At 35.8% G+C, this 27,458-nt stretch overlaps 2 protein-coding genes across 2 annotated transcripts in view; both read right to left on the bottom strand.

Moving 5' to 3' along the window:
- LOC148945266 (sialate:O-sulfotransferase 1) overlaps nucleotides 1–816 on the bottom strand; it is a 41,133-nt gene extending 40,317 nt beyond the window's left edge. Inside the window, exon 1 of the mRNA XM_089098994.1 lies at nucleotides 757–816. Coding sequence (XP_088955120.1) covers nucleotides 757–816 — 60 coding nt within the window. The remainder of the gene's footprint in view (nucleotides 1–756) is intronic.
- A 488-nt stretch (nucleotides 817–1,304) lies between these two features.
- Pfdn1 (prefoldin subunit 1) overlaps nucleotides 1,305–27,458 on the bottom strand; it is a 35,108-nt gene continuing 8,954 nt past the window's right edge. The window contains exon 4 of the mRNA XM_089098993.1: nucleotides 1,305–1,446. Coding sequence (XP_088955119.1) covers nucleotides 1,354–1,446 — 93 coding nt within the window. The 3' untranslated portion in view covers nucleotides 1,305–1,353. The remainder of the gene's footprint in view (nucleotides 1,447–27,458) is intronic.

Below are 27,458 nucleotides of genomic sequence, written 5' to 3'. Positions count from 1 at the left end.
ATTCTATTGATGTATCTATTGTTGTCAAAATCCAATTTTTTAGAGTTATGGTTATCATTGGGCCTAGTTGCTCCTCACTTAGCCTACAGTTTGTTATCATGAACTGTTTGATAAAAGTATTGTGTAAAAAAGTATTTCCTGAATGTTATGATTTATATTCGATTAACCTAACCCACTACCATTTTATTAAACTTAGGCTTTAGGCTATATTTGAGGGAGTGAATTTTTTTTTTTAATCAAAAATATTTTGATTTAGTGTACTGACTACGTTACTGAGTTTTTAGCGTGTTCAAGAGAAAATGACTGATTCTGTTAAAACAAATCAAGGTGTACTATCTATTGCACTACGTTACAACTGTTGGAAACAGCCTAAGAAGCACCCTACTCGAATTTCATTTCGTCGGAGCAAGGGGATCTCGTGATACAAATATATTAGTGAAGTTTCTCTTCTATCTATTTTCAGATTTCTGAGCATGGAGCAGGATATGACCCAAAATATTGTTTTGTCACTTAGAAAAGTGCTTGAGAAATTATTAAACTGATAAAAAAAAACAGCACAACGTTAGAATGCAAGGGCCCCCTTTCATGAGTGTTGCATTTTACTATGCTTGATTCACTTTCATGACACCATCAAGGTGAAGTTTTGACCTTCATCAACCAAGGGAGTCTTCATATTGCTTTATGAATGACATGAAGCTAAATCTCGCTAGAAAACACCGGTGCCTTCAGGATTATATTTAGACCTTGTTCAGTTACTGAATCATTCACTCTCCTTGAACTATAGCACGGTGTCAAATCTCGCAGTAACATCGGCATTAGGGTTACATTTAGATCTTATTCGGCAAATGTTCTCTTTCCTTAATCACACGGTTTCCTTGATTCCCATACTACGAACATGGGAAAAGGACAAAACGGATATTCACTAAATTCTATTAGTTTGCACAAAGGTGTACGATGATCAACCTGACACTTTTGCCTTCTTGTAATTCTCCAAAACAAAGGCCAAAAGATGTGAGGCAAGTAACTAATGTTATTTAGGGATCAACATAATAGACAAAACGAACAACCATTTACTTAGTCCCTAACTCCCTATGTCATTTATTCGCAATCTGGAAGTTGACGCATCCTGGAATATTTTCGCCTCTTTAAAAAAATTACCAGAATCGTTTGATGGAAATATACAAGAGTTACATTAGGCCATCGGTATCAACATAACCCTTTAAATGAAAACTCAAAACGTGATTTATACTTTACACCGTCCAACTAGAAGAAGTTCTAAAAATAAAAACAAAATCAGAGGTATATTGATGATGACGAAATTTATTAAACGTAACGTTGAAGCAGCACTAACAGTTAGGTTGAAGCACCTTCTTTCCTGCTTAGGATCATTTCTCTTAAATTGTTTTCACTATCCTTCAGATTTCTTTCCAAATACTGTTTATTTGCCTAAAAAGGAAAGGAAAAAGCATAAGCATAATGGGCATCAATGTTTATCTTGTGAAAGGCCAATAAACTCAAAATAGAAGATTTCAACTGAATTGACATTAGCATAGCAAGAAAGCATTCTCTGATCGTCACTACTCTTACTGAGGGCAGTTCAAACAGGTTTTAAGATTTGTATTGATTTACACGAGAAAAAGTTATATCAGTAACTAAACATTATTACTCTGGGTATGTCTGTGGTGTTATGCTAAATGAGCACAACTCCCTTTCGGAAATTTTAAAAAGTAGACAAAACTTTCCAATAAACCAATGCTCTGAAAACGTCTTATATTAGAAAGCTCTTCCTGAATTTGAAGATTGAAAAAGCAATTAAATTTGCTAAGACACTGATTTGTAGAGAGTATCTTTTTTAATTTATTATTTTTTTTTATTTTTACTTCCCCAAAGTATAAAATTAGGCAAAATGGAGGTTCACCCATCGAATATCATCTTGGTAGTTTAATGCCCGCGATTGCTCTAGACTTCATGTTCTATCATGTCCCAGTTTAAGAGCGTCTTAAAGCATTCTCCAGATTCATGCTTGCAAAAATACTTTCAGATTCAAAACTTCCCAAAGCATGTCTGAAAAATCTTAGAGACTCTATTCAAGAGTCAGAAGGAAAAAACCATAAATTCCAGATTGTGTTGGAAAATGTTTCGTAAGTTACGGCTTTCGACACTTCCTCCCTCAATAATGGTAACATCCCGTGGCCTTAGGAAATTGTTGTGTTGTGAGAATGAAACTGCAGACCAATTTATGGAAAGAAAAGGTGTGCCATGGTTCCTATCTCCTTTTCTTCCTTAGTTATAAGGCTCAAAAGACACTGCAAACATAGGTTTTTCTTCTAATGTAGGCATTAAATTGAAAAATGAAATTCAAAGTTAACTTACGACCTAAGTCAAATCTTAGGAGCCACCTTACAAAAGCAGCAAGTCTCAGAGAAGCCCTAGGCCTAGGCGAGTTTGGTCCCTTAGCCAAACTTCGTTTGTTTTTACCTTTTCCAAGTTCTGATAAGTATTTGCTCTAATCTAGTATTAACTTGGACAACAATATAAAACTTAACTCTTTCTAAGGAATACTTTAAGCCTTATGTGGGAACTTGAAAAAATGGTTCCTGCCTCCACTCTCGTCGGAGATCCATGTCTGAAACTTTCCACAAGTAAAGACAACTGGAGCTAAATTAATCGAGAACCCATATTCTCGAACTATTACTCACAACGGAAGCACTAGGTTAAAGAATAAAAATAAAGTAATCTAAAAAGAAAAATGAGGTCCAGATTAAGCATCAGCAGAGCACTATTTCCATTATCCGGTTTATTAGAGATTTTTTTCTGTTTTCATAAAAAAGTGACAGTTTATCGGTTTTACTTTCGCTGTTTTTTTCTGTTTCTACTTTTGCAAAAAGCAGAAAAGAAAAACAAAAGGAATGGCTTGGGGTAACAAGCTAATAATTTCAGAAAGCGTTGGAGGGTCAAGTGAAACTAAAATTCTGACCTAGGGAAGGAAACAGAGGTAAATCGAAAGATAATTCTATGCATCCAGGTCATCAAAATATCCTATCTACAATGTCTCGAGTACGACTTGGGGATTGAAATTATGACTTATGTATACTGCTGATGAAAGGAAGGGGGAGGATGGGGCAAGTAAGAGTTTGGTAAAGAATTTGTGTAAAGATATTTTGCCTCTGATTCGCCAAGACGATTTTTTACTATAATCTCCTACGAGACTTACAGTCTAAGCACAGTTAAGTAGCAAGGTAAATCAAACAGATAGTGGTAACGAACTATAAGTAAGGAGCTGCTTGGCACAATATTAACCGAAACTCTAAAAAATGGAATTTTCATAGCAATTGATACATTAAAATAATTGAATTTTTAAGCTAATTCCAAATATGTAAAGTTCATTAAGTTTAACGTTACCCATCAAAAGCTACTACGAGCCTGAGTGATTTGCCTGATTTTCGAAAAAGGGGGAAAACATAGCCCAAAAAATCAAGCGATCTTAATCAAACCATCAGATATGATCAACATCTTATGTGACATCAAATATCTTAATCAATTAATCAAAATAAAACCATCAGATTCAGCATGCAAGAGAACCATTCTACAAAGGTTTCGAGGTCCCATCTACAAAAAAGTTTTGTATTTTTGTCAGATGGAAGATCCCGGATGCGTCTGTATCTATTTGTTTTGTTTCTCCCTGGGTGATCGTATCATGGTTGCAGCGGCAGCTGCAACCTAGTAAAGAGTGAACCACAGCTTACAGCAACCAAAAGTTAAAAATCGCGTTTAGAAAAAAACTACCAAGTAAAAAACAATTGCCATCTGGCACTGATTCAGGAATGGTAACTATTATTTCGGTTTGTCTTAAAAGCAATACTTTATTGCGAAAAGAAATGTATGGGGATTTCGAAAAAAAGCCTGAAACCCCTCGGCGTCAGATCCAAATGAAAAGTGTAACACTGGAATCAGCATGGTCAAAAACCTTATAAGGGAAATTACAGCCCCCCTTCTTGATCAACAAAGAAAATCGCTTTTTTGCATCGGTAGCACTGATCTGTCTCCCTTTTTTCTTTTTTTTCTTGCAGGGCTAGGGGGTGGCCAGAGCATCATAGAGAGATGTGTAATAGCTCATTCGAAAGGGAATTAAATTTGTAAGTGCCCTTTTTAAGTGACCAAAAAGATTGGAGGGCAACTATCCCAGCGTAATTTCGTCAAAACTCTGGGGGGGGGGGGATCAAAGGTGGACCAAACTTTCCAAGATCAAGTGAAAATGTTAGTGAGAAATAAAAAATGAGCCTTATAGTACAATAAATGCAAAGAATTACTAAAGAAAACTGGCCTGTTTCTCTGAATTATGCAGGCTTATCTTAGTTTTGACAGAATTTTTGAATAAACTAAATTTCAGCGGGGGGGCATGGGGTCTGGAGGGGGCAGTTGCCCCCTGCCCCATAACAAATTACGCCCTGACGAAAAACAACACTTTTGGTGTCAATTCTTAAGTAGATAATGCAAATATTACAAACATATAAACAAAATATACAAACGAATTCATCGAAATGATTTTACATCGACCTTATACGTAATTATCTTAACTTTTAGTTACTATGTGCCGTGTTTCGTTCTTTACTCGGTTTTCAGCTATATCTAAAGAAACTAGCATAGACCCCATTTATAATGAACTGTATTGGTCCTTTATATAACTTTTTTTCGATATTGTCTCAAACTGTATATTCTTTCATAATATACAAGCGTTGGTGGCCCAGTCAGTAGAGCGTAGGTCTTGTAATCCCAAGGCGTCGACTTCGAACCTCATCCAGTCTAACTTTTTCTATTAATTATAAATGGATGATGCTGGTTTCTACGTAAGTAACATTTTATTACAAACTTTTAGTCTCCTAGTCATATTCAGTTACTATAAGCTTTACTATTCATTGTTTACTTTAACTAGCCACGGAAAAAAGAAAAACCAAAATATAATAATGAAGTGGTACTTGTTCATTATTCGGTACACCCGCGAGAAATGAGGCTGCGCTTTTTACTGTGACTACTGCAGAATCGTCAAGAGTCTCCGATGGTAGAATGGTGAACACAGCTTGTACATGACAATGCAGTTTTTTTTGTAAAGTGATACTAGTTGCCCTCCAATTTTTTTGGTCACTTAAAAAGGACACTATAACTTTTAATTTTTGTTCGAATGAACCCTCTCGCGACATTCTAGGACCACTGGGTCGCTATGATCACGCCTGGGAAGAAGAAAAACAAATAAACACGTATCCGTGATCTTTCTTCTGGCAAAAAAAATACAAAATTCCACATTTTTCCAGATAAGAGCTTGAAACCCCTACAGTAAGGTTATCTGATACACTGAATCTGATGGTGTGATTTAATTTAGATTCTATGTGATTTAATTTAGATTCCATTAAGATTCTATGACTTTTAGGGGGTGTTTCGCCCTTTTTTCGACAATAAGACAAATTTTCCCAGGCTCGTAACTTTTGATGGGCAGGACTAAACTTGATGAAACTTATATATCTAAAATCAGCATAAAAATTTTATTCTTTTGATGTATCTATTGATATAAAATTCCGGTTTTTAGAGTTTCGGTTACTATTAACACGGGTTGCCCCTTGCTTACAGTTTGTTACCACGAACTGTTTGAAAAGCTTGGAAGTATAAAACGATATGATCATAGTTGCAATTATGGTCCAAAACACTTAACTAGAGGCTTGAAAGAACACCTCCCGTATTTTTCTCCTCTAAGTCCCTACAATATTCTACACAATTAAGCTACAAAACCAATATATCAAATCAGATTATTAGAGGTGTGGTTCTGTTAGTACAGCGGTGGACTTAAAATAAGAATGTATTGGTTCGATTTTTAACTGTCTTTTTTCAACCACGGGTTTGTCCCCTTCTATATGATCATTCTCAGATAATTTCACTGTTTTTATAAATGTGATACACCCATTTTTTAAAGCATGACCCGGGAAGGTATTTTGTCAAGTATTTTGATTCAAAAGGGAATAGAGGTCACCCAGTTCATAGTTTGAAACGACATTCTCAGTAAATCCCTAAATCCATACCCCAACGTGTAGCGTAATTTTGTCAAAATCCTGTGTGTGTGGGGGGAAGGGGTAAAATCTGAAGCCAATTTTCCCAAATTAAGCGGAAATGACAGAGAAAACTTAAAAACGAGCCATATCAGAGGCAACGCTATAGCGTTGCCTATAGAAAAGGCCATACGGCTATAATGTTTTATTATTATTTTTTTCCCAGAGGCACTTCATATGGAAGGGGTCGTCGTATAAACTTCAAAATGGGCTCATTCGAATGGAAATCAAGAATTCTAGTGCCCTTTTTAGGAGTCAAAAGTGACCGAGGGCAACTAGTCCCCCCACGCCTTTTTTTCCAAATGCATCCGATAAAAATTGCATTCAAATGCATCCAATGACACCAAGTCCCCAACCAGGGCCCCAAGTCCAACACCAGGGACCGAAATCACACATCGGGGCCCCGAGTCCCAACTCTACGAACCTCCCCCCCCACTTCCAGGGGCCCCAAACACCACCCCTCCAGGGCCCAACCTCACCTCTCCACCTTATTTTCTTAGAATGAAAAAAAGACAGATTTTTTTGAACATTTTTTTCATGCTTTAAAATGACATGATATCTGGTGAACCTAGTTTTTGAATTGTTTCTCGTGTGCCCACCCCACTGTTACTGTGTGGTTGGTCGTCGATAATACTTGGTTCACTCTATGTTTTCGATCATTACTGATTGCGCACTGGAAGGATAAACACATAAGTCTTATTTAAAAAAGTAAAGATGAAAAAAAGAGAAAAAAAGACAGATTTTTTTGAACATTTTTTTCATTTTTGAAAATAACATGATATCTGGTGATCCTAGTTTTTGAATTTCTTTTTTGCGCCCACCCCACCCTTAATCTATGGCTGGGCCTCAACAATTCTTCGTTCACTCTATGTTTTGGATCATTATTAATCGTGCACTGGAAGGATAACCCCATAAGTCTTATTTAAATAAGGTAAAGATGAAAATCTTCGAGAAAGTATGTCTACATGATAGAGTTGTCGTAGCATTGAATGATGACGAGGACAAATATTTGAACTATGAAAAAAGCAACAATGGTGACACCATTGGAAATGTATGTGTACATTGCCATGACAGTGAGATTAAACTTCTTTGGACTACCAAAAACTTTCATCATTACTGATGGTGGATATAATAGAATAAAATTCCTAAAGATGATGTTGTTTAAACACAATTCATGCCTAAAACTAATAGTTGAAAACAAGGGTCAACTTCTTGCTCGTAGCCCTGGTAACACGTTACCTCTTGATAAATCATATCGCCGTCTTTCGGGTGTTAGCATTCAACGAAAACTAAAAAGAATACAGGCATACTGCTGCACCAATTTCATAAAACAAATCCTGTCTCAGTTTCAGAATTGTTACCTTTGGAAAAATAACGTGATAATCGACAGTGAAATCACCGGCAGAATAAAAAGGGCATTTGTAAATAATATCACCATGGAAATTAATAACAATTCTAAGAAAAGAAAAGCATCGGTGAATATTGCTAGTATCATCGATAGTTTACCATCAGATACTTTCAATGAAAACAATAATACCAATGATGAGATGTATGATGCGATATGATGATGAGATGAAAAGTCATATATGACACCGAAATGGAATAAGTGCCCTGTCACGTGAAAAAAAATTATTAACAATTTTTGAGCGAATTCAAACATTTACATTTTTTATATGATGATATCAATATCATTTAACAATGTATATGTCATTACTTCAATTAAACTATTTTATGCATACTCTGTTATGTTAGGTTTCACCTTAAATGTAGTTTTCAAAGTTTCTTCTGTTATGTTACGTTTCACTTTAAAAGTCTTTTCAAAGTGTTCTGTTTTGTTACGTTTCATCTTAAAAGTTTTTTGTTCAAAGCGTTCTGTTTTGTTACATTTCACCTTAACAGTTTTTTTTCGAGTGTCTTCTGTTGTGTTGGGTTTCACCTTAGAGTTGTTTTTTTATCAAAGTTATTGACAATTTTCTTACAAGTTATGGATGCATTCATAAAAATCATATGCATTGCATAGAAATCTGCACAAATTCATGAAAATCAGGGTCAACCCTGGAAATCCGGACCATACCAAAGCTTTTTTTCAGTATTCTGTTTTGCTACGGTTCATCTTAAAAGTTTTTTTAGTCTTCTGCTTTGTTACGTTTCACCTTAAGTTTTTTTCCAAAATGTTCTGTTTTGTTAGGTTTTGCCTTAAAAGTTGTTTTTCGGTTTTCTGATTTGTTAGTTTCAACCTTAAATGTTTTTTTCCAAAGTGTACTGTTTTTTAAGTTTCACCTTAAAAGTTTTTTTTTCGCCTTAAAGTATTTTTTCAAAGTGTTCTTTTTCTTTAGGTTTAACCTTAAAAGTTTTTTTTCAAAGTGTATTTTGTTTTGTACGTTTCACCGTGAAAAATTTTTTCACAGTGTCTTCTGTTTGTTTTAAGGTTTCGCCTTAATTTTGTTTCGCTGTCTTCACCTTTGTTGGGCTTCACCTTGAAATTTTATTTTTTATTACGTTTCACCTTAAAAATTGTTTTTTATTCAGTGTCTTCTGTTTGTTAGGTTTCCCCATAAAAGTTTTTTTTCAAACTGTTTTCTGCGTTGTTGGGTACCTTAAATGTATTGTTTTCAAAGTATTTTTTGTTATGTGACGTTCCATTTAAAAAAAAATTCAAAGAGATCTGTTCTGTTACGTTTCACCTTCAAAGTTTTTTTTTTCAAAAGTGTCTTCTGTTTTGTTGGGTATCACCTTTTTCAAAGTTCTGGACAATTATCTTACAAGTTCTGGATGAATTAATAGAAATCATAAGTGTTGCATAGAAATCCAAACAAACTCATGAAAACAAGGGTCAACCCTGGAAATCCGGACTATATCAGTTTTTTTCCAGTGTTCTGTTCTGTTACGTTTCACCTTAAAAAAATTTCAAATTGTTCTGTTTTGTTAGGTTTCACCTTAAATGTTTTTTCCAAATGGTTCTGTTTTGTTATGGATCACCATAAAAGTTGTATTTTAGTATTCTGTTTTGTTACGTTTCATCTTAAATGTTTTTTTCCAGTTTTCTGTTAAGTTTTTTTCGAAGTTTCTTCTGTTTTGCAATGTTTCACCTTAACAAAATTTTTCATAGTGTCTTCTATTTTTTTTAGGTTTCACCTTAATTTTTTTGTCAGTGTCCAGCTTTGTTGGGTTTCATCCTCCAGGTCTTGTTATGAAATCGTCTTAAATTATAGTATCTTTTACCATATTATTTCATATCTTAAGTGTTTTTATGTTCTGTTTTGTTAGGTTTCAACTTATGTTTTTTTCAAAACGTCTTCTGTTTTGTTTCGTTTCACCTTAAAAGTTTTGTTGTTCAAAGTGTCTACTGCATCTTTGGAATTTCCCTTAAATGAAATTTTTTCTAAGTATCTTCTTTTATGTTACGTTTCACCTTAAGTTTATTTTTCAATAGTGTCTTCTGTTGTGTTGGGTTTCACCTTAGAGTTGTTTTTTTTCAAAGTTCTGGACAATTGTCTTACAAGTTCTGGATGAATTCATAAAAATCATAAGAAATTGCATAGAAATCCATACAAATTCATAAAAATCAGGGTCAACCCTGGAAACCCGGAACATACCAGTTTTAAAAGTTTTTTTTAGCGTTCTGTTTTGTTAGGTTTCACCTTAAAAGTTTTTTTTCAGTCTTCTGTTTTGTTGGGTTTCACCTTAGAGTTGTTTTTTTTCAAAGTTCTGGACAAGCGTCTTACAAGTTCTGGATGAATTCTTAAAAATAAAAAGAAATTACAAATAAATCCATAAAAATTCATGACAATCAGGGTTAACACTGAAAGTCAAGACCTAACTAATGACATCAATACAAAACTGTAGAGATCATGAGCAATACATAGAAATCCTGATGAATTCATATAAATCGAGACCAAACTATAGAAATTAAGGCCATCCTCTTAAATTCCGAATATGTTCATGAAAATCAAGACCAAACTGTATAAATCAGGGCCAAGCCTAGAAATCCAGACCAAACCATAGAAATCAATGCCAAACTGTAGAAATCATGGTCAACCTCTAAAAAAAAACCAAACATTGTCTTATGATACCCTTCCATGAATATTCACTTCGCAGAACCATTTGTTAATTGAGTTCATTGTATTGAGTTGATGGTAAACTGTCGATGATACTAGCAACATTCACCGATGGTTTGCTTTCCTTAGAATTGTCATTAAATTTCATGGTGACATTAAAAAACATTTTAAACATCCGATTTGCTAGTGTATCCTAAAATTAATAGAGTCACAACAAAGTAATGCATAACATATTTTAACTGAAATAATGACATATACATTGTTACATGATATTAATATCATCATATAAAAAATTTAAATCTTTGAATTCGTTCCAGAAATTTTTCATAATGTTTTCACGTGACAGGGCACTTATTGCATTTCGGTGTAATATACGACTTTTACCTGGTTTCAGTTACAATCACATCATATATCTCATCATTGGTATTACTGTCTTCATTGAGAGTATGTGATGGTAAACTGCCGATGATACTAGCAATAATCATCAATGCTTTGCTTTTCTTAGAATTGTCATTAATTTCTATGGTGATATTATCTGCCAACGCTCTTTTTAATTTCGCAGGCGATTTTACTGTCTATCACCACATTTTTTTTACACAGGTAGCAGTTCTGACACTGAGACATGATAGGTTTCATGACATTGGTGTAGCAGTATGTCTGTCTTCTTTTTACCTTCCGTTGAATGCTAATATCCGAATGATGGCAATATGATTCATCAAAAGGTAACGAGCTACTAGCGGTATGAGCAAAAAGTTGACCCTCGTTGTCAACTATTACTCTTAGGCATGAATTATCTTTAAACAATATCATCTCTGGGAATTTTATTCTATTATATCCACCATTAGTAATGACGAAAGTTTCCGGTAGTCCAACGAAGTCTAATCTCTCACTGCCAAGACAATGCACACAAGTATTTCCAATAGTGTCACCATTGGTACTTTTTTCATATTTCACATATTTGTCTTTGTCGGCATTCAATGCTACGAAAACTCTATCATATAGACATACTTTCGCGAAGTATTTCATTTTCACTTTGTCTTCATTGCTATTACTCTGCTCAACGATGTCATCTGATGGTAAACAATCAGTGACACTAGCAATATTCACCGAAGCTTTTCTTTTCTTAGAATTGTCTTTAATTTCTTTGGCGATGTTATCTGTCCTTGCCCTTTTAATTTTGCTCTCGATTACACTCTCTATTACAAGATTATTTTTACAAAAATTACAGTTCCGACACATAGACATGATAAAATTTATGACATTGGTGCAGCAGTATGCATTTCTTCTTTTTAACTTCCGTTGAATGCTAATACCCGAAAGATAGCGATATGATTTATCAAGAGGTAATGTGTTACCAGAAGTATAGGCAAAAAGTTGACAATCGTCATCAACTATTACTTCTAGGTTTGCATTATCTCTGAAATTTGACTCTGGCATATCCACCCTCAGCAATGTTGAATTTTTCGATACTCCAAAGAAATTAAATCTCTCACTGCCACAACAACGCTCGCATACGTTTCCAATTAGTGCCTGCTTTGCAAGTCAAATATTTGTCCTTGTCAGCATTCAATTCTATGACTATTCTATCTTGTAGCCATACTTGCTTAAAAAACTCATCTTTACTTTTTTTTAAAATAAGACTTTTATCCTTCCCATACTTGATGGATAAAGATCCAAAACATAGAGTGAACCAAGTATTATCGACGCCCAACCATAGAGTACGAGTGGGGCGGCCGCATAAAAAAAATCCAAAAACTATGTTCACCAGATTGCATTTCAATTTAAGACATGAAAAAATGTTTAAAAAAATCTGTCTTTTTTATTCTAAGAAAAAAAGGCGGGGGTTGTGCCCTGGAAGTGGGGTGGGGGAGGGGCCCCGGAGTGGATTGGGGGCCCTCGAAGTGGGGGGAGGGTCATGGAGTGGGGAATCGGGCCCAAGTGTGGAACTTGGGGCCCTGGTGGGGGACTTGGGGTCTTAGAGTGGAGACATGGAGCCAAACCATCAGAAGAAATTGTCTGTCCAGTATGCGTCTCAAATAATCGTGGTATGCATATTCTCAGGAAAATTCCATAAATGATGCCCCGAAACAGATCACTGTTAACACCTACCAGAACTCCAATTGATAAATCGATTGTGCAAGTAACTTGTAACGATATTGCAGCGCTTAACATCAGTAAGACGACTTCCTGGAAACAACACATTGGAGCATTAGAATATATTCCTAAAGTTAACATATTTTTAATGACTTGGTTGATCATGCGAGTAATATGTTTTCCTTTTACCACAAGAAATCACTGGTTTCACTTTATATTCCTATATCAAACACAAATTTCATAAAATCAATGGGAAGTTGCTTAGAAGCTAAAAAATGGGGACGTTGGAAAAGAAAACTTAGAATAAAACCTATGTTCTTTGTTCTTTTAGAACGAAACACCGACTTGAGATAAGGACAGGAGCCCCGCCGGAATGTTGGCACTCTTACAGACAAACTCTAGGAAATCCTTATCCCTCCGGAACGTCATGCCAGATGGTCGACAGACTTGATGTCTCCTATGTCTGCTAGTATGATGGGAGTACTGTCCGCTTGCAATGATAGCAATAGACCCGCCGGAATGTTGGCATTCTTACAGAAAAATTCTAGGAAATCCTTATCGCTCCCGAACGTCATTCTAGATGGTCGAAAGACTTAATGTCTCCATTGTCCGCTAGTATGGTGGGACAGGACACCCACCAGAATGATAGGACAGGGCACCCAACGGAATGGTGGGACAGGGCACTCGCCGGACGTATTAATACAATACTACTAACGAACAAAAATTAAATAAACAATCATATCAAAGAAACATACAACAAGTAATAATATAAATGAACAAATAAATTTTAAAGGGAGTAATACTTAAATTGAATATGGAAATCAATCTTAAAACGAAAAAAAAAGTATTTTGCTATTGAAGTATAAATGAAACCCAAAACGAACAGAAAATAAATAAAGAATCAATGCAAACAAACATACAGTAGATACTAATATAAATGAATAAATAATTCTTAAAACGAGTGAAAATGAAATTAAATATGCAAATCAAGCTTAAAACGAACAAAAATCCCTACAAACAAGAGTTTGGGTATCGCCTCTTTCTATCACTATGAAAGTCGAAAACCTTCTACGTCATTGCGCTTTACTAAAAACTATATGTGTCTTGAACAGTCTTGGAAGTATAAATAAATTCAAATTGAATATTTGATACATAATGATATTAATTGTTTAAAGATCCATCAGTTCAAGATTTTATTTCACTGTAATTTTATTTGCATTTTTAATGCTGTAAGACCTGGAAAAGAAATTAGTTGTGATATAATTCGTTTTCAGTGAAGCGCCAATGACGCAGTAGGCTTTAGGTTTTTCCAGTTAAGGAAGGGGACAATTTTAGGGGTCTTGAACAATTTTAGAAAGAACTAATAAATCAAACTGAATATTTGATGTATAACGATATTAATTGCAGAAAGCTCATCAGTTCAAAATTTTACTGTAATTTTAATGTTTATTTTAGATATTTAGTACAAAAAAAATATTTGTAATAAAATTCGTTTTCAGTAAAGCGCCAATGACGCAGTAGGTTTTAGAGTTTTACACTGAGAGAAGGAGGCGACACCCAAGCTCCTGTTTGTAGTGATTTTTGTTCGTTTCAAGCTTAATTTGCATATTTAATTTAGGTTTCATTCGTTTTAAGATTTATTTATTCATTTACATTAGTATCTATTGTATGTTTGCATTGATTCTTTATTTAATTTCTGTTCGTTTTGGGTTTCATTTATACTTGAATAGCGAAATATTTTTTTTCCGCTGCATATTCAATTTAAGCATTACTCGCTTTAAGATTTATTTATTCATTTATATTATTACTTGTTGTATGTTTTTTGCTATGATTGTTTATTTAATTTCTGTTCGTTTTGGGTTTCATTTATTCTTTTATAGTAATTTCTGGTCGTGTTTAGTTTTAATTTTAACAGGTATTTGTATCTGCTGATCTTAAGTTTAAAATGGCCTTTTCTTTTCTGTGAAAAACTTCCTTTTCGGAAAGTTTTTTTAACTAATAGTAATAAAAAAGGTAAAGATGTACTGAAGAAAGCTGACCTGTTTCAGTGGATTCTTGAATTATACAGGCTTATCTTAGTTTTGACAATTTTTTGGAGAAACTAAATTTCACCTGAGGGGGGGGACTGGGTCTGGGGGAAAACTGGGGTCTGAGAGAGTCAGTCGCTTCCACTTTACCATTGAAAATTAAGCTCCTGACCACAGCACCTTACCTCTTAGTGGTTGGAGAAGCGTAGGGATGAGGCTGTAAAGTCACTCAAACTTATATATCAAAAGAAGGAGTGCTTTTTGTTATACTTACTTATTCAAATTATTTACTTGATAATTCCGATGTAATGTTCTTTCCATACGCAAGATTCTGCATCCAAAGAGGAAGAAAAACAAATGAAAACAGTTCTCTAGGAGAATTCAGGTAATTCTTCCTAAAATTTTTTAAATGAAAGAAAAACTTAGTTTATAATACCATTTATAATACCTACATAAGAAATAATCTTTTTTGAAATTTCGATTTATTTGTAAGTAATGAATGGCTTTTCTATTTAGGGACAGGTCAAATAACTCCCTAAGCATAAAAGCACATTTCTGTTGAGCTAGCAAAACTCCCCAAAAGCATGTAGGTATGTAATCCTGTCCGCTTAGTTAAACTTGTGTGTCAAAGCTACTCGCATCGAGCTACTTTTTTAAGTGCTACTAAATCTAATTTTTTAAACAAAGAACTAAAGGTATATTTCTTCTTAAAAAAAAAAAAAATTACACACAGAAACGACTCTATTTCCCCCTAAATTGGAGGTAATTAGTCACTATATAAAAAAAAGTTTTGGACTGAAACTAAGGAGAAGCATCAAAACTTAAAACAAGCTAAAAGTATTCTATAAAAAAAAAACGAACATAGCAGTATTGTTTCTAAGCTAAATTTTAATCTTAAACGAGCAGAGATCAATTTAAAAAACAAAGTTTTTCCGAGGGAAGTAACGAGCGAAGTTGAAACTTAAAACGAACAAAAATTATTACTTCACAGCCTATCTAAGGCTATCTAAGGCTAACATATATCAATAAAACTAGTGCAAATAAATCAACTGGTGATATTTCCCTATGTTTGTAGGATTACAGAGAACTAGCGCTTTACTGAAAACACAAAAGAATATAAGAGTTTTGGTACGGTAAAATAAGCATTTAAGGGCACTTTTAACAGTATAAAAGTAAAGCATTTTCATATTGTTGCTTTATATACTTATTTTTTCGTTTAATTTGGCATCACTTCTGCACAATGAGCTCAGTTCAATGATTGACTGTCATTTCGGATCTGAAAAAGACATTTCATGATTATTTTGTAGGCAATTTCGAAATAAAGAAACCTTATTCGTATTAAGACTACAGACTCGCTTTAAAATTTGTATCACAACTTGAAATTCTCCGTTTTACAGAGAGAAATAACTGGATCTCCAGAGCCATATTATGGTTGATATGCTCTTCATTTCGAGTAATACTAGGTGAGACCAAGATGTTACCTGATAAATCAATCCATTATTTTTATGCTGTTTAAAGACTGTAAACTTATTATTTTTCTGCACAAGTTTTAAGATAATTTTAATTGTATATTAAAATCTATTGATAATAAAGCCCCTGTAGAACTATGAAAAGCATTATAGATTAGACTTTAATTGAGGCTACGTATTTATTTTTTACTCCTGAATCAATATTCTTCTTTTTTATACTTGGCTTTTGTGTTTTCAGTAAAGTGCTTGTTTTCTGTAATCCTACAAAAAAAAATCCTTCAAAAACAAATTAGTGTAACGAGTAAAGGATTGAGGAGGGCTCAATAGTAACTGAAACTCCAAAAAACGAAATTTTGGTACCAATAGATACATCAAAAGAATCAGATTTATATGCTAATTTCAGATATACAAGTTTTATCAAGTTTATCAGATTTTTATGCTAATTTCAAATATATAAGTTTCATCAAGTTTACCCATCCAAAGTTACGCGCCTGAGAAAATTTGCTTTATTTTCGAAAAAAGGGGACAACACCCCCTAAAAGTAATAGAACCTATATGAAAATCACACCATCAGATTCAGCGTATCAGAAAACCCTACTATAGAAGTTTCAAGCACCTATTTGCAAAAATGTGGAATTTTGCAATTTTTGCCAGAAGAAAGATCACCGATGCGTTTTTTTTTCAGGGGTAATCGTATCGAACCAGTGGTCCTAGAATATCGCAGAAAGGCTTATTGGAACGGAAATTAAATGTTCTAGTGCTATTTTTAAGTGACCAAGAAATAGAGGACAACTAGGCCCCCTCCCACGATCATTTTTTCCCAAAGCCACCCGATCAAAATTTTGAGATAACCATTTTGTTCAGCATGGTCGAAAAATACGGCATGGGAGGGTGAAATTTTGTTCAGCCTGGAAAGGGCTGTAAGTTATGAACTTTGCCCAATGTTTACATATAGTTTTGGTTATTGGGAAGTATACAGAAGTTTCAGGGGGGATTTTTCTGGTAGTTGGGGGGGGGTGGGTCGGGTGTTACTTGGGAGGATCTTTCCGTGGACGAAGTTTTCATGGGGAAGGGACATTGCTATGAAGAGGGCGCCGGATTTCCCAGCATTATTTAAAAAGCGATCAGAAATTAAATAAAAACAAAAGTTTTTTCAACTGAAAGTAAGGAGCAACATCAAAACTTACAACGAACAGAAATTATTACGTTTATGATTGGGTGAGCCCCCTAGTCATTACGCCGCTCTTTACGCAAAGTTTTTTTTGAACTTCCATCAGAGCTATTTATTCTAATTAACGGCCTTTGTGATTAAGGGGTCATTCTTAAAGAATTGGAACAAAATTCGAACTGTAGCGTAAAGAGCAAGGTATTGACTAGGGGGCTATCCCCCTAATATACGTAATAAAAATATACGAATATAGAAGTTCGTTACGTAAGTTACGTCAGAACAAAATTTCGAGAGCCATTTAGCCAAAAACAGTAAAATTAATATGCAAATTTCGTTTTAATTATTCATGTGCGGTTAGCCAAAAGCAAAGCTGCATTAATTCAAAAACGTTCAGAAATTAAACAACGAAACAAGTTTTTTTAACTGGAAGTAAGGAGCGACATTAAAACTTAAAACGAACAGAAAGTATTCCGCATATTAAAGTGGCTGTCCCCTCCTCAACGCCCCGCTCTTTACGCTAAAGTTTGACTCTGTCTCACAACTTTATTTTTTTAAACAATAAAAAACTTTAGCGTAAAGAGTGAGGCGTTGAGGAGGGGACAGCCCCTTTCATATACGGAATAATTTCTGTCCGTTTTAAGTTTTAATGTCGCTCCTTACTTTCAGTTAAAAAAAACTAGTTTTTTACATTTAATCACAGTTAAGAACGAGGTTACTAAAAAAACATATTTTAAATATGACTGAAATGGCAAGGTGCATCAAGTAGGAACTTTTAAGGAGTGCTAGGGGCCAAAGTGGAGCAGGGAGGGGAGTATTAAACTGATTAAAACTTCAATCCGCCCAAACGTTTTTGCACTGAAAGCATCTACGGGACCTAAAATCTATTGACGGATTAAGTAGCGAGATAAATCAGAAGACTACGTGTTGCTAGGTGATCAAAACAGCGTATCTTCAATATCCTGGGTGCGGTTTTGGAGATCAGACTGTAACTCTCAGGGAGTGTTGGGGGGAGGATGCAAGTAGAGGTCGAACTGTGACTTAAGATAGAGGGTAGAACTAAATCCAAAGACATTGGTGCATTCAAGTTAACAAAATATAATATCTGTAATATCTCGGGAACAGATTCAAAAATAGTTACAATTTGCAGGTAGTGTAGAAGGAGGAAAAGGGGAGGGACAGGGGGCTTCAAAATGTGTGTTTGGAAAGAGGAGCGGCTAAAAATGTTATGCCTCCGACCCACTTAAACATTTTTGAATTATAAGCCCCTACGATAGTTAGAATTTATTCACACATTAGTGGGGAGGTAAATCAGAAGATACTATGTTATACGAGGTTAAGAAGACAGCATATTTGCAATGTCCCTAGATGGCGGGAGAAGACAGAAACTTTTAAGTGACAAGGTAAATGAATAGACACAGTGTGCTGTCAGGTGATCAGAACAGCACGTCCTCAACATCCTGGGCACGGCTTTTAGGGTCAGGTTTAAATTTTTAATCTACTCCTGGTGAACTACCGATGTAGACCCAAAAAACCATGTGTACGCTGGTTGTCAAAAAAGCGTATCTGCATTATCTCTTGAACAGCTAGGGGGATCGAGTAGAGATTTTCAAGGGGCGTTGGGGTCCAAATGTACCTGGAAGTTTGAAGTTGGATTTGAACATCTCAGAAATGCAAGTAGGAATCGAGCAGAAAGCTTTGGAGTGTTGGGAAGAGCCAAAGGAAATCAATATTTGTTATTTAAACGGGGGGGGGGACTGGAGCCAAAAATGTGTGTTTCCGATCCAGCTAAAGGCTCTGGCACTGTTAGACCCAGTGGAATTTTGAGTCTATTCGTGACAAAGTAGTAAGGTATGTCAAAAGGACAGTGTTTCCTCCGTCGGCCATTATAGTACCAATTGCCCAAATAAAGACGTTAGAACATACGGCCAAAAACAAGATCAGTATGATATTACCTGCCTAACGAGGACATTATGCCTCAGATTGCCGCAACGTGAATAAAAATTACGAGAATAGCCACAAAACAAAAGAGGATAACCCCAGAGGGAAATCAAACCTCCCTTGGAATAGGAACAATTATGACAAATCGAGGGAATATGGAAGAAAGAACCCACCAACGAAACGAAAGGCATGGGGTAAAAGCCCAACAATGAAAGGACATGTGCATTTGCACAGACTTATAAAACGGACGGGAAGCTCAATGAAAAGATGGTAGAAATAGTTATTGATTCAGACAGCGACTGAACATACGTACAAACGGACCTACTCGAAGAAAGAGAGATTAACTACTCAGACAAGGTTGCAGCTAGACCCCGGTGCCGCGCCGATGAGGGAAGACCAGCGGCGGCGGGGCAAAAAACAGCACGCCGCTGCGCGGCGCCGGTTAGACGCCGGCGGCGCGGCACCGGTAAGATGTCGGTGGCGCGCCGCCGGCGTGATTAATGTTGACCGCAAATATTAATGTTTTCATCAGTCTTTCTCAAATCACAGCTTAAATTTACAACAGATTCGAGCCTATTTATGAGTTCAAAAATTCACAAGTCACTGACTGGAAACTGGTCTTCTTCGTTACTCATCAAGAGAAGTAGAAATCTGGTAGAAACGAAATGGCTGTGGCGTTTCATAACCCTTGCATAATACGAGTAGTTGAAGTATCTATTAGCTTTGTATTCTTAACATAAATAATTATCAAAATTAGTAGTTTTTTTCATCGAGCATTACTGCATATAAAGCTTCAAAATTTCGTATCACAAAATTCGTCAGTTATCTGGGTAAAAACTTTGAATATAACTTTGAACTTAAAAGCTTAATTTTTTCATAATGTCCTTTGCCTATATCTGTTTTGTCACATTTAAAACAGTTGAAATGGGCGACTTTGATATTTATTGTTTTTTGTTTTTTTTTGGTCTTTTGGATTCCTAAGAAACCTTCTTGTATTAAAAACTGGTTTTTAATTACAATTTAAAAACAATGCATTTTAAAGTTTTTTTTTGGCTTCTTTATAGAATATATGTCATGTAGGCTAAGGCTGAACTGCTGCTTTTTTATCGCTTTTGGCTGCTCTTTGGATATTATTCATTTTTTCTTTTGGGGATTCATTCCAAATTATACACTGATAAATACCTAATATCAGTCAAATTATAAACTGTATCTAAAAGGAGTAAATTTATCAAAACTGAAAAATACATGATGAACACTTCACATGGGAACACTTCAATTACAATGACACAAAAAACACTTAATAGTTTATTCGCTATGAAAAAAAATGAAGTGCCAGCTATTTTCTTAGGTAAAAAAAATGAAAAGCTCATCCGTTTTAAGAGTAATTAAATGAAATAATATGCAGACTGAAGTAGCTCCAGGAAGATGTTGAAATGTTCATCCTAGTTCGTCACCTACCCCCCCCCTCTATAATACCTCCCTACCCCCTCCCTCTGGATACCACCTTGATAGGATACCGTCTCAGCTTTCATTAGGAAAATAATTTACTTAATAAATAACTAGGTCACTATATGGTTGAAAAAAAAACACGCAAAATAACATTAAACAGCTTAGTGTTCCTTGAAAAAAAATTGAGGGTATGAGTAAAGGGGTACAAAGACAACAACAAAAATGTCAAAATTATTAAGATATACCACAAATTATTCGAAAATTGAGTGATAGAAACGCCATGGCACTCCATAAAATCCAAAGAAACTAATTAAAAGGGAGCACACACAAAAGCCAAATAAGGCCAGTAGCCTATGATAAATCGCAAAATACCCAAGACAATTAACAAGTCCTAATGGGGGGCCCTGGGTTTATAAAAATATTTTCATTGGTTTCCCAGGGAATTTAATATTATTTTATTCTGTCTCCACTTTAAATGAAGTAAAGAATTATCTTTTTGGCATCCCTGCTTTCAATTTGAAAAAAAAGAGGTACTATCATTTAAAAATTATAACTCCCTATCTCCCCCCCCTATATGCAATTATTTACAATTTATTTATGAATCATATTTTTGGGGTAACTTCCGGTTAAATCTTTAATTCCCCAACCTTGTACATAGCTTAGTCTAAAGCTAAATGTTGTCTCAACCGATGGCTGTTTTTTTTTTGGGGGGGGGGGTAAAAATTTTCCAGAAAGAAGATAGTATTTTTTATCAGGTGTTCAATAGTTGAGTATTAAACATTAAAAAAAATCTTATCTAAAAACAGCAAAAATAAATCTGCAAACTTACAATTCAGCTGTAGAAACAATCTGTCGGCTATCAATTTCAAAATCCAACTAAAGGCTGAAGCTGTATAGTAGTGAATGCGTTCTATAATTCTATTCAACTTGAAAATAAAATTCTTGACTACGAATGATGTAAGAAATAGCGATTGGGAAATTGCATTCGAAATTGATTTAAACTCATTTCATAAAAACGACACTCTTTTTTTGTCAACATTTGAAGAACTGTGTATATTGCAGTATTTGCAATAGCATATTGCATCTGTCTGGTTTTTATGTAAAGTAACAAAAGAGACGAAAATTAATGAACAAGAGAGCAGTGAAGTATTATGGTATACAACGTAATATTTGGCAGGGAAAGTCACTTGTGATAAATCACTAGGGGTGGCACCGTGATTGCGTGATTTTCGGGGAGTCGTGGAACCAATTTTTTTTCGGGGTGTCTCATAGAGTTTCGGGGAAAGACCCGAAAATTCAGGGAGAGTGCACGCCCAGCTTGATCTAGACGCAGCAACATCGAAGTACTATCCCACACGAGACGGACAAGCTCCGAATTAGCGGTTGACGCAATAAAGACTTGCCGTCAAATTACGTTGAAGTCGACCGAACGTCGCCGCCACTGCTGACGGTGGTGCGTCTGCGGCGCGCCGGCGGCGTTACGACACTTCGGTGGTGTTCGACCGGGCCTCTCGTCGGCGGCGTTCGGTCGATCCGCCGGCGCGACGCCGGGGTCTAGTTGCAGCCCTATGCTATTATGGGCAAAATCATAAATGTCCAACAGCATATGTAACAATTGAAACTGCGGACGCGGAAGGGATGATACAAAAAGACAAAATAAAAGTGGGACTGGTGGCCAGCCTGGCAACAGGTGCATTATTAGGGTCTGATTTTCAGGACATGAGAAACCTATTATCGGTAAATACAATGCCAATAATGAAAGCAAGTAACGCAGTAACCAGGAGCAAGAGCCATGAAATAGAGGGGAAACAGTTAAGAATCGAAGAAAATAAAAAACCGGAAGAGGAAGTCCAGTTCCAATTCGCAAATAAAATATTCCTAACAGATACCAAAGACAGAACAATCATAAAATGCAAACATTCGGAGAAAAGAGAATATAAAATGAAACAAGATATCCAAAACGCAAATAACGAAAGAACAAAACAGAAACAGATAGAAAACTTAGGGATGAGCGCGGAAAAATTTGCGGAATTACAGGAGGAAAGATAGAGACTGTAAGAAAATCAGACAAGACCTGTCGGAGCATAAGGCTTCGCAGACTAAACTATTTTGCGTCAAGGGGAACCTACTTGTACAAAATATTAGACACTAAGAATAATCCACGTAAATTACAACTCTTGGCACCAAAAGAATTGAAAACAGAAATAATAAAATTAGGCCACTCAAGCCCAATGGCAGGACATTTAGGTGCCCAGAGAACAAGAGATAGAATCGTACAACGGTTCTGGTGGAAAGGAATGAGAAAAATATTGATTACTTTTTTTTACAAAATATAAAGACTGCCAATTAGTAGCATGCAAAAAACCAAATGAAAAAGTTCCAATGAAAAAAGTGCCCATCTTCGGCAAACAATTTGAAAGAACTTCAATGGACATTGTAGATCCACTCCCGAAATCTAGCGTAAGAAACAGATTCATTTTAGTTATTAATGATCTGGCTACAAGATACCCAGAAGCTATCCCAATGCGAACAGTAAAATCGCCAAAAATCGCGGAAGAATTAGTGAAATATGTCTTACGTCGCGGAATCCCAAAGGAAATTTTAACAAATAACGGGACCAATTTTATATCGACATACATTCGAAAATTACACGGAATTATCGGCATTAAGCAAGTATTAACTACTCCGTTCCATCCCCAGGCAAATGGAGTGACAGAAAGATTTAAGGGACCTTAATTAGTATGTTGAGGCGATTTGTTAAAGATGATGTGAATCAATGGGACAAAATGCTTTCTTTTGTCCTTTTTGCATACAGAGAAACCCCACACCCAGCTACAGGGTTCTCACCATTTGAATTACTATATGGGACAAACCCTAGGGGGGTATTAGATATTTTAAAGGAATCATGGGGAAATGATGATAAAAATGAAGAAACAGTGATAACACACTTGTTATCGCTACAGGAAAAATTAAGCAAATATCATGAGCTTGCCAAGCAGGCCCAAGGAAAGTATGCTGAAAAAACAAAAATTCGGTACGATAAGTTGGCCAAAATGAGGGAATTCGTAGAAGGGGACGAAGTTCTAATATTACTACCGGAGAGCAATAATAAACTGGAGATAAAATGGAAAGGGCCATACAAAATAAAAAAGAGAATTAACGATGTCAATTATATGATAGAATTGGACGGGGCAAGGAAAAAGCAAGAAGTTATACCACATGAATTTATTGAGAAAATTTAATACAGAAAGCAACAAACATATCATAAAGCGCTGCCTCATGAGTTCGACCTCAGAAAATGACGAGGAGAGTGCCCCCTTGGGTACTATAGACCCAGCAGAAACACATACAGATGTCATTGGGAGAGTTTCGTCAGAAACGTATCTGAGCCAAGCTCAGAAACACCAATTAAATAAGTTATTCACGAAATTTGCAGACGTATTAACAGACGGAATCGGAAAAAACGGGAGATGTGGTACATAAAATAAGTAAAAGACAACAAACCAATAAATCAATACCCGTACCGAACACCAGAGGCAAACAGGCAGGAAATGAAAACAAAGAAACAGACCGAATGCTTGATTTAGGGTTATACAACCATCAAACCCAGAACATGGAGCGCCAGTCATATTAGTCCCGACGAACGATGGCTCCATTCGATTTTTCGTGGATTATAGAAAACTGAATAATGCTACCAAATCAGACGCGTATCCAATACCAAGAATGGACGAAATTCTGGAGTGAGTAGGCTTCGCAAAATTTATGTCAATTTTAGACTTGAGAAGGGGATATTGGCAAGTAAAGATGCACCCAGAAGATGCAACACAAACTGCTTTTATTACACCGTTTGGATTATATCAATTTAAGTATATGCCCTTTGGACTAAAAGGAGCACCAGCAACTTTTCAAAGATTATTAGATTACATTTTGAAACCGTTACCATACACGAGAGCATATTTAGATGATATTATAGCATTTCCAAAAACATTCAATGAGCATATACAATTCTTAGAACAAGTCCTAATGAGACTTAGAAATGCAGGATTAACACTAAATGTAGAGAAATGCAGACTAGTGCACAAAAAAATTACCTCGGTCACGAAATCGGGAATGGAACCGTTAAACCATTAAAAGAAAAAGCGGAAGCAATTAAAAGGGTGATGGCTCCAAGTACAAAGAAAAAAGTTCGGTCGTTCCTCGGCCTAGTTGGATATTATCAAAGATTTATACCAAAACTTGCGACAATAGCGAAACCACTTACAGATTTGACAAAAAAGGGAGTGGTAGACCCCTTGAAACTAAATAAAAACAAACAACAAGCGTTCAATGTATTAAAAACGTCCTCTGTAGTAACAATGTACTACGGAACCCAAATTTTACATTGGCATTTATACTGCAAACAGATAGCTGAGACTATGGACTTGGGACTTAGGTGTTATCCCAAGAATTTAACGACGGGGAACACCCAAATATATTTATATCCAAAAAGCTAACAAAGCAGAAATAAATTACAGCACAATTGAAAAAGAATGTTTGGCAATAGTATACGCGGTTACAAAACTTGACTGTTATCTATATGGAAGGAAATTTACAGTTGTTACAGATCATAACCCATTACGTTGGCTAAATATAATGAAACTAGATAACCGATGCCTGGCAAGGTGGGCTTTATGCCTACAAGAATACGATTTTGAAATAAAAACAAAACCAGGTAGGGAAAATGAGAATGCCGATGGTATGTCCCGATAAGGGCCCATTCCACAACAGAAGCCACTCATAGATCCCAGAACCCTCCATAACGCCCACAAACATTAGGGACACGTCTGACTGGACGGGGGGCTGTGCCTGACCGTCCAACCTTATTAGGATTGGATCATCCGATATACCCATATCAAATGCCCCAGAAGCCACAGGCTGAGCCCGCTCGCCCTTACGTCACTCCTCGCCTCCCCCCTCCACATCGTAACACCAGTCCGCCCATTGCACCCATTCGCCCATACGTCACTCCTCGCCTTCCCCCTCCAAATCGTAACACAACAGGAGCACAACAGGAGCACTGATGAAGAGACAGTAGAGCAACCAAAGGAGAAAGACGAAGAAATCAGAGAAGAAAATTTTACGTGTTAATTTTATTGCTTTTATGTCCGAGTTTCTAGGCAATCCACCGGTTTAGCGGCCATCTATCTTAGGAGGGAAGTGTTGGAACCTTCGGTTTTTGTTTTCAGATAAATGTCCTTCCTTGTTTCTTTTCTTTTTGGGTTCACTAATTAATCCCTTCCCCCTTTGTGGTAATTATTAATTTTCTCTTAATATTGGTTACGCCACTTTTCTTTCTTTAACAGCGTAGGCAGTTAAAACCACGAGATTTAATTGCACAGTTTTACGGGTTTTAGGTTTTACAGATTTAATTGCACAGTTTTACACCATAACTAAAAGTTATTTTCAGATAACAAGTTTGGTCCAAATTTTCGGGGGGGGGGGGTGAAAGAAGGGGCATGAAATTGACTCATTCGAAGTAAGGTGGCAATTAATAAGGATTTGGATTGGCTAAGGATTGTGAAAAACTATCATTATTCTTATCAGTTCAGTTTGAGTTCTTATACATCCGTGATTGTGAATACAGTAAGAAATCTTCTTTATAATTTTGACTTTTTAGCCTAGGTGGATCCTGGAAGGCTACAGAAGGGCTGAGCTTATATTATTTGTGGTAGAAAGAAAATAGTATACGCAGCGAGGGACAGGAAAGGAATTGGGGAGGTTTAACTTTAGTTAATAGGGCCATATAGTGCGACATTTTTGAATCTCTAAGGAAAGTGCTCTAGTCAGAGAATCCTGACGTTTTTTTGTAAACCGCCAGATAAGACAAGCAGAAATCCCACCAGGTTTCTCAAATAAAGTTAGAGGTTCCCCCGATATAAGAGGGAATAGCCAAAAGCTTCAAATCCCCCTCCTCCCTCCATAATACTGGTGGCAGACAGTTTTACCACGATAATAGACAGCATATTCACCCAGGGTATAAACATAACCTATCTTAATATCTTAGAAACAACTGAGGGGATGGAGTACAACTTTCTTGAAAGCTAGAAACTTATACAAGTAAGCTACTGCATCAAGGGAACCCTTACGCAGAGAAACAATTTTTTTTTCTTCCGAAAATGAGACAAAAACTTGTTTCCCGTCAGGAAGTATTCGTGATAGTTTTGTTCAGCCCAGTTACTCGACTTTGAATGTGTTTTTTATCATTCCAGACCAAAAGAGTAAAAGATTTGGGATGCACAAAAATGAGGCTTTATATTTAGTCTGTCCAATCAGCTTGAAAGTGAAATTTACAAGTTTTTTGGCCACGTGGACACCTGTGCATTTTGGCGCCACCTTTTTATGATGGCCATAAGTGAGCCATAATTTTTTTAGTCTCTGATAGGTTTGTAACTTTTAAGGGGAATTAGAAAGGGTCGGGTAAACCTTAATGAAGACAACAAGTTTTTACCGGCATCTCTTCATATATCTATGCCTGTAAATATCATGCTACTATGGGGAGACAACCCATAACAAAATGACATAGCAAGGATGAGCTCAAATAGCACAAAAGCCCACCAAAACCAACGAACCCCACAAGAACTTTCCATTATTTAAAACCTGAGCAACGTCACATCATTTAATTTCGGTATATAGCAAATAAATTGTTATTTTAGATAATCTCTAAGCTACAGCCACTGACACATTTTTGTTCCATTCATGGATAATATCCATCCCAGCAGAGGTCATAGAGGTTGTTCAAATGTGAAAAGTGGATAAAGATAGACTAGAGGGAACAGTCTCACCAGCTTTGAGAAATATGAGTCAAGCCCTTTCGATTTGGGCATAACGAAAAATCTCATACAAGCAGATAATTCTACGATTTGAAAAATTCTTCATTAATTAAAAAAAATAGTCGAAAATAAATGACCCGGATAATTTTTGTTAGGAACTTCGCTCAGGTATTTTTATAAACATTATTGTTCAAACACCATAAATATTTCTGCAGTTTACATAATAACTTCAGCAATACCTGGGACTACAAAGAATCATCTTGTTTAAAACCAGCTTCATCAATATTAGGCTTCATCGATGAGTTTCAGGTCCATGGAGAAAATGATTCCTATTTGAAGTTTAAAGACTGA

Source organism: Artemia sp. Qi Xiang Cuo, chromosome 13, assembly GCF_049724085.1.
Source record: "Artemia sp. Qi Xiang Cuo chromosome 13, ASM4972408v1, whole genome shotgun sequence".
Lineage (NCBI taxonomy): Eukaryota > Metazoa > Arthropoda > Branchiopoda > Anostraca > Artemiidae > Artemia > Artemia sp. Qi Xiang Cuo.
The sequence above is the reverse complement of the archived record's forward strand: the minus strand, read 5'-3'. Positions and strand labels throughout refer to the sequence as shown.